Genomic DNA, 8716 nt, shown 5'->3' with positions numbered 1-8716 from the left:
AGGTCCCTGGGTTATGGCAGGGAGGTCCACGGGTTATGCTGGGAAAGGGAAAGAGTCCTCGGGTTATGCCGGGGAAGTCATCGGGTTATGCCGAAAAAGGGAGAAAGTCCTCGGGTTATGCCGGGGAAGTTATCGGGTTATACCGAAAAGGGAAAGAGGTCCCTGGGTTATGCCAGGGAGGTCATCGGGTTATGCCGGGAAAGGAAAAGAGTCCTCGGGTTATGCCGGGGAAGTCATCGGGTTATGCCAAAAAAGGGAGAAAGTCCTCGGGTTATGCCGGGGAAATTATCGGGTTATACCGAAAAAGGGAAAGAGGTCCCTAGGTTATGCCAGGGAGGTCCACGGGTTATGCCCTTTTATTTATCAAAATGTATGAAAGAATTCTGGGTAAACTTCCTTTTGGTCGTTTTCTTGCTGCAAAGCTGTTTCAACGCTCGTGCACTTCATTTCTTTTTTGGGCTACACCTGCTTCTTGCACGGTTGCTTTGGATCGCACCTGTCTCAATTTTCCTAAACAAAGAAAAATTGTCAGTTTGAAATTGTGGTCGGTTTTGTGGCCTTCATTGTTTTTCTTGGTCCTAAGCTTCATTTCTGTTGAGAAAATTCGCCATTGATTGGCTTCCAAGGCAACCTCCTTTCAAACTGATAAGACTCAATATTTCAGGATTTCACGATGATTTGTGCGTGTACGACTCTGTTTCTTCCGTCTCACTCTGCTTGGGGATTTTGAGGTAATCAAATGCCATGATCAGTCGGGATTGGACTGACGCATCACTAAGGCCGGGTATGTTCCCCACCTCTTGCCAAACAGAGCCCTGTGGAACCGGTCCTGCCACCTTTTCTTTCTAGCATGTTTTGGGGCTTAGGGTTAAACCGAAAAGGAATCCAAAGAAAAGTAAAGAAAGAACGAGAAAAATGAATTTAAAAAGAGAAGCGTCTTTTTTGGGAAAAGAAAGACTTATCTTGGCACATGCTGGCTTTAAATTGACATAACCTGCTTTTTGGACTGGATGCCCAACTCTCACGAACCTACATTTTCTTACGAACCAAACGGATCTATGTTTCCAAACCAGGGAACCTTGCCAGAACCTTCTGTGGTGAAATCCTCTTTCGGCCGACAGCGCTCTTTGTGAGTTTTCGCTAGCCGACCTCTCTCATTTCTCTTCTTACCATCGCCTTATAGTGCTCGTCATGAGTTTTCACTAACAAGACTCTCTCATTTTGATTTCTCTGCTCGCCATCGCCTTATGGTGCCCATAGGTTTTCACCAATAAGACTCTCTCATTTTGATTCTCTCATCCTGACTGCGTCGGATCTGAGCAATTGCGTCCTTTGATTTTGAAGAAACTTTTGCCGATTGATCAGAAGGACTTGCAACAGGTTTGGGGTCAAAAGAACTTGGATCGAATTACAATTTTGGAACCGTCCAGGCGGCGTTATCGCCGAATTATTATAATGTCTGCCCCAGTTTAACTTTTTTGGGGAGAATTATATTTTGGTTTTGGTGTGACTGAACCCCATAGAGAGGTTGCCTACGTATCCTTTCGGAATCAAGTCAAACCTAGTTCAAGCAATTTTGGTTTTTTTTTAGATTCGCACTTCCGGGTTCCAAAGAGGGTAATGAAATAAAGGTAAATGGCTCAAAGGGTTAGCAAAGGATTTGAGTGTTTGGGTAGCGGGAATGAAAGCCTTCGTCCTCTCAAATGTGCAAAAACATCCTCAGAGCAAGTTCAGACATAGTATCTTTTTACTGCATCTGCATTCACGGCTGTGTCGGGATCTTTTCCTTCAATATCACCTAGATATAATGCTCCCCTGGGAAATATCTTCCTGATAATGTATGGACCTTTCCAATTAGGAGCAAATTTTCCTTTCGCTTCCTGGTGATGTGGAAGAATGCGCCTTAACACCAGTTGACCTACTTCAAAATTCCTGGGTCGCACTTTCTTGTTGTAAGCACGAGCCATTCTTTGTTGGTACAATTGCCCGTGACAAACCGCAGCCATTCGCTTTTCATCGATCAGCGTTAACTGTTCCAAACGGGTTTTGACCCACTCACTGTCTTCAATTTCAGCTTCAACAATGATCCAGAGAGAAGGGATTTCTACCTCTGCCGGTATTACAGCCTCGGTCCCGTAAACCAACAAGTATGGGGTTGCCCCTACTGAGGTGCGTACTGTAGTGCGATATCCCAGCAGGGCGAAAGGTAACCGCTCATGCCATTGTCTGGAACTCTGGGTTGTCTTCCTCAAAATCTTTTTGATTTTTTGTTCGCTGCTTCAACAGCGTCGTTGGCTTTGGGCCGATAAGGAGTGGAATTCCTATGCATTATTTTGAATTGTTCACACACATCCTCCATCAAATGACTATTCAGTTTTGCTGCATTATCTGTGATTATAGTTGCAGGAATACCGAAACGACAGATAAGATTTGAATGTATGAAATCCACCACGGCTTTCTTAGTGACTGATTTGATAGTGACAGCCTCGACCCATTTTGTGAAGTAGTCGATAGCGACCAATATGAATTTGTGTCCATTTGAAGCTTTGGGCTCAATCGGACCGATGACATCCATACCCCAGGAAACAAATGGCCAAGGTGCACACATGGGATGCAGTTCTGTGGGAGGTGCGTGAATCAGATCTCCATGCACCTGACACTGATGACACTTTCGAACGAAGCTGAAACAGTCCTTTTCCATGGTCATCCAGTAATATCCGGCCCGCAAGATTTTCTTTGCCAAAACGTACCCGTTCATATGAGGTCCACACACCCCTGCATGTACTTCATGCATGATCCTGCCTGCTTCTTCAGCGTCAACACATCTTAATAAGTTGAGATCAGGGGTTTTTTTATACAATATCTCACCGCTCAAAAAGAATCCACTTGCCTGCCGCCTAATAGTTCTCTTCTGATCTCCAGTAGCATGTTCGGGGTATTCTTGTGTTTTCAAGAACCTCTTAATATCCTGGTATCATGGCTGGATACTTGGTCCTGCATCGATTGCGTTGCAGTAACCATGCCTTTCCCTGATTTGGATTTCCAAGGGATCGATGTGGGCGTTGCCTGGATAAGGTAACATTGAAGCTAAAGTGGCAAGTGCATCGGCTAATTCATTGTGACATCGCGGGATATACCTGAACTCTACTGATCTGAACCGCTTGCTGAGATCCTCTACGTGCTGCCGGTAAGGAATAAGCTTGACATCTCGAGTTTCCTATTCACCCTGGGCTTGCCGGATAATCAAATCAGAATCCCCCATAATCAACAAATCCCCAACATCTTGATCAATTGCCATATTCATGCCCATGATGCAGACTTCATATTCAGCTGTATTGTTCGTACAAAAAAAATGAAGCCTAGCTGTAGCCGGATAATGTTGACCAGCAGGTGAGATCAAGATTGCCCCTATTCCTACACATTTGGCATTTACGGCCCCATCAAAGAACATCTTCCAAACGTGAGCATTTTCCGAGACCACTTCTATGGTATTTATTTCTTCATCTGGAAAATAAGTACTCAATGGATGGTATTCCTCATCAACCGTACGGGTGACATAGACTATGTCAAATTCAGTAAGCAAGATTTGCCACTTGGCCAGTCTTCCAGTAGGCATTGGTTTCTGAAATATATACTTCAAAGGATCCAGCCTGCTTATGAGGTAAGTAGTGTGAGTTTGAAGATAATGTCTCAATTTTTGGGCAACCCACGTTAAAGCACAACACGTTCTTTCCAGCAGAGTGTACTTGGCCTCGTAGCCGGTAAATTTCTTGCTCAAGTAGTAGATCGCCTGTTCCTTCTTTCCGGTTATGTCATGTTTCCCGAGGACGCAACCGAAAGAATTTTCCAAGACAGTCAGATACAAAAACAGGGGTCTCTCTGGCTCTGGAGGGACCAAAACTGGGGGATTTAAAAGATATTCTTTGATCTTGTCAAAGGCTTCTTGACATTCAGCCGTCCATTTGATCACTGCATCCTTCCTTAATAGCTTAAATATGGGCTCACACGTGCTAGTTAGCTGGGCAATGAATCGACTGATATAGTTTAACCTGCCCAACAGACTCATCACGTCTTTCTTCGTTCTTGGGGGAGGTAGATCTCTGATAGATTTTATCTTTGTTGGATCTAACTCTATACCTCTCCTGCTTACTATGAAACCCAAAAGCTTGCCTGATGGGACTCCGAAGGCGCATTTGGCCGGGTTCAGCTTCAAGTCGTACTTTCTCAGTCTCTCGAAGAATTTCCTCAAGTCTTGGATATGATTGTCTCGAGTCCTGGACTTGATTATCACGTCATCCACATACACCTCTATTTCTTGATGCATCATGTTATGAAAAATGGCAGTCATGGCTCTCATGTAAGTTGCCCCAGCATTCTTCAGACCGAATGGCATAACCTAGTAACAGTAAGTGCCCCATGGTGTAGTGAATGCAGTCTTCTCAGCGTCTTCTTCACCCATCAACACCTGATGATATCCAGCGTAACAATCTACGAAAGACTGGATCTCGTGTTTGGCGCAATTATCAACAAGGATGTGGATATTGGGCAATGGGAAATTGTCTTTGGGACTCGCTCTGTTCAAATCTCGATAATCCACACAGACCCGAGTCTTCCCATCTTTTTTCGGCACTGGAACTACATTCGCTAACCACGTGGTGTACTGGATTACCCGAATTACTCCCGTTTTCAGCTGCTTGGTGATTTCTTCTTTAATCTTGTCACTGACATCAGTTTTGAACTTTCTTTGCTTTTGTTGAACTGGAGGACAATCAGGGTGAATTGACAATTTATGCACCACTAGATCAACGCTTAATCCTGGCATGTCATCGTATGACCAAGCAAACACATCTTTAAATTCAACAAGGAGTTGAACTATCGCGTCTCGCGTTCTCTCGTCCGTGTGAATGCTTATTTTGGTCTCTCTGATTTCCTCAGGAGTTCCCAAATTAACTGGTTCGGTGTCATTTAGATTCGGCTTAGGTTTGCTCTCAAAGTGTTCCAATTCTCGATTTATTTCCTTAAAAGACTCTTCTTCGTCGTATTCCATTTCTTGGTTCATTATTTCGCAGCTAGACCGCATGTTTGGATCCGGGCATGAAGTCCGCAAGCATGTCATGTTATTTAAAGCCGCATTATTAGAACTGAAAGAAATAAAACAGAAAAAATAAAAAAATCAGAGAGAATAAATAAGATAAAAGATGAAATATTTATTTCATTTCATTGAATTTTGAAGATAATAGGGTTTACATTAGAATTTAAGGACAGGAAACTAAAAGGAAATCATTCGAGTTACACCCCAAAATAACTCGTGATGCAGAAAAGGTGGCAAGACTGGTCTACTAGGATTCCCGCTTGATCGGAAACGGAGTAGCCTTCCAGTTTTGCAATTTGGCATCGGGCCCCATGTAAAGCTCCTCAGCGGTGCTCGAGCCTTCTCCTGGCTGAACCATATGGGTTTCGTACAGCATTTGCCTCATAACCTCACAAATTTCTTCAATTTCCTCGGTCATGAAGGTCTCATCCTCTCTTTCTTCATTGTACTTGGGTTTGAAGAATGTTCTGTAAAGATGGGGAATTGGCTGAGATAATACCCAACCATTGCTCTTCCGTTGGTTTGCCCACATTACGTCAGCTTCTTCGGCGTAAAAACCAACACCGAAGAACTTTTCGGCGGCAGGTAATGTGATAGGTTCGGTGATACCTTGCAATGATGCCCTGAGTCCCTTTCCAAGTTTATAACCATGCCTGATCATTTCCTTGGCAACCATAACTGACGCTTTTGAGAGAAAAGGTTGAGGGTAGGGGCTTCCTTCTTCGCATTGGTCTGCGACCACAACTTCGAAAACTTGATAGACTATGTGTTCACTACCCTCCTTAGCTTCGAGGCATAGAACCGACGGGTCTCGATAAATTGAATGCTCATCCTCTCCGTGGACTATAATCTCTTGATTTTCATGTACAAATTTTACCATCTGGTGGAGAGTAGAAGGTATGGCTTCCGTCGCATGAATCCAGGGCCTTCCTAGAAGGAAATTGTAAGAAGTATCCATATCTAGGACCTGAAAGGTCACCTCAAAATCCACAGGTCCAATAGTCAAAATCAAATCGATCTCGCCTAGGGTGTCCCTTTTGATGTCGTCAAAGGCACGAACACATACGCTGTTGGGCCTGATTCTCCCTGTTTCGATCTCCATTCTTTGCAGAGTCGAAAGGGGACAGATATCTACTCCGGACCCGCCATCCAGCATGACACTCTTCACATAGTACCCTTCACATTTAACTGTTAGGTGGAGGGCCTTGTTGTGAGCGGCCCCTTTCGGGGGCAGATCATTTTTGCTGAAGGAAATTTGATTGATCATGAAGAATCTTTCTGCCATCCTCTCTAGCTGTTCCACGGTAGTTTCAATTGGGACGTAAGCTTCGTTGAGGGTCTTGATCAACACTTTTTGATGCTCAGTTGAATTCATCAATAGAGACCACAACGAGACCTGAGCGGGAGAGTTTCGGAGTTGATCAATTATCTCGTAATCCGCAGTTTTCATTTTCTTGAAAAACTCTTCCGCTTCCTTGGCGCTAACCGGTTTCTTGAGTGGGAAACGCTTCTTTGTAGAATCATTCAACTCCTCCAGGTTGAGGTATTTCTCAGTTGGGTTAGTTTCATTCACTTCTCCCAGGATTTCTTTTCCTTTGTACGTTACTACCACCTTGTTATAATTCCATGGGACGGTAGTAGGATCCGTCATGGGCCTCTGCGGCGCGCGTCCAATAATCACGGGCTCATTCAGCCTTGGTGGAATTATTGGCCCCCGTTCCGCATAGGTCCCTTTGGGCACATACATTTTAGATCCTTTGTTCAGCTCAAACCTTCTTGGAGGGCTCAATGTCACTTTTCCTTTCTTCGAACCTCGGGGGACATAAAGGACAGCATCTTTCGAGGGTACTACCTCAATTTTTGTTTCCACTGCTTTTTCTGTGTTTTGAGGGGGGTTTTTAATCTTCTTATCCACCTTTTCTTGCTTTGCATACGTCTTGGGCTCTTTCTCAATGTCGGCGATTGTAATGATGGCTTTCAAGACAGGATCAAACTCTTTATCTTCGCAGATCATCCCAATAATCGGTCCATTGTTGTGAGCCGGTAATGGATTGTTGGTCACATTAGGAATGTCTTCGTCCTTTAACACTATTCGCTTTTGTTTTATGAGGTTTTCAACAACCCTTTTCAAAGTCCAACAGCTCTCAGTGTCATGTCCTTCCACTCCAGAATGATAGGCACATCGGGCACCAGGTTGATAAGAGGGTGACTCTGGGTTTTGCCTATTTGGGGGTACGGGTTGTAACAAACCCATTTGGACCAATTTGGGGAAAAGGTTGGAATATGATTCACCAATAGGTGTGAAGTCCATTTTCCTGGGCGGCTCTCGAGTGCGGGCGTTGTAGGGGAGATTATTTTGTGGAGGTCGGGGATTATACTGAGCTTGGTGAGGAGGTTGATTTCTTGGAAATTGAGCTCGTTTTTGGTGAAATTGTTGTTGTGGCCTAATATATGGTCGTGCATTCATTAATGTGTAGGGCTGAAGGTTCATAGCATAGGCTGCATCTTGATGGGGGTAGTAGTGTTGCGGGGCTCTTTCAGAGAAATGAAATCTGGATGGATGGGGTTTTCTTACACTCGAAGTTGCCATTGTTGCTTCTTCCTTCTTCTTTCGGTTTGCTCCTCCTCCAGACCCGCCTTGGATTGCTTGGGAGGTGGCCCTTATAGCAGACTGACTCAAGATTCGCCCTGTTTTTAAACCATTTTCCACCATTTCACCGATTTTGATGGCTTCAGCAAACGGCTTTCCCATTGCAGACATCATGTTTTGATAATAATCAGCCTCTTGAGCTTGAAGGAAAACGCTGACCATTTCTGTTTCATCCGTGGGAGGTTTGACTCTGGCTGCTTGTTCGCGCCATTTGACAGCATATTCTCGGAAGCTCTCCGAAGGCTTCTTCTTTAGATTTGACAATGAATTCCTGTCAGGGGCAATGTCGATGTTATATTGAAACCACCTGACAAAATCCCCAGCCAAGTCGTCCCAAATGTGCCAACGAGATACTTCCTGATCCGTATACCATTCAGAAGCAATGCCAGTCAAAGTTTCTCCAAAGTAAGCCATAAGAAGTTCTTCTTTTCCGCCCGCTCCCCGCAACTGGTTGCAGTACCTTTTGAGGTGGGCTATGGGGTCCCCATGCCCGTCATATTTCTCAAACTTTGGGGTTTTGAAACCCAAGGGCAGATGTACGTGTGGGAACATGCACAGGTCAGCGTAAGATACACTTTTTTGCCCGCTCAGACCCTGTATATTTTTGAGAGTTTGCTCCATGCTTCTCATTTTTCTAGTCATTTCCTCTTGTTCAGGAATTTTCTCGGCTTTCTCCTGTCCTGCGATAAACTCGTACCGAGACGGCTGAGGGTAAGCGTTGGTAGTGAACTGACTAGGTTCCAATAGAAGAGGTGGTGCTTGAAATGTGAAGGATGATGAATCGAAGTTAGGCCTGGGTAAGACAGGTTGTGCCGTGGATGAACAAGGTGGAGCAGTGAATATGTTTGAAATCGCTCCGGCAGCTAACACCTGGGGGCGAGACTCAGAAGGTGTTCCAGTAAAGTAGGTTGAGATGGTAGGAAATCCCAGTGGGGTATTTGGATAACTTGTGGGGATGTTGGAGGTCCCACTTG

At 44.6% G+C, this 8716-nt stretch overlaps 1 protein-coding gene across 1 annotated transcript; it reads right to left on the bottom strand.

Annotated features, from left to right (window-relative positions):
- Positions 1-5339: 5339 nt before the first annotated feature.
- On the bottom strand, positions 5340-8156 carry LOC138881262 (uncharacterized). The gene is made up of 5 exons (XM_070161478.1): positions 8050-8156; positions 6945-7215; positions 6159-6704; positions 5970-6059; positions 5340-5723 (listed from the first exon to the last, which is right to left on the bottom strand). The coding sequence occupies exons 1-5, from the start codon at positions 8154-8156 to the stop codon at positions 5340-5342; spliced, it is 1398 nt and encodes a 465-aa protein (XP_070017579.1).
- Positions 8157-8716: the final 560 nt, after the last annotated feature.

The sequence above is a fragment of the Nicotiana sylvestris genome, chromosome 11 (genome assembly GCF_000393655.2).
Source record: "Nicotiana sylvestris chromosome 11, ASM39365v2, whole genome shotgun sequence".
Taxonomy (NCBI): Eukaryota; Viridiplantae; Streptophyta; class Magnoliopsida; order Solanales; family Solanaceae; genus Nicotiana; species Nicotiana sylvestris.
The sequence above is the reverse complement of the archived record's forward strand: the minus strand, read 5'-3'. Positions and strand labels throughout refer to the sequence as shown.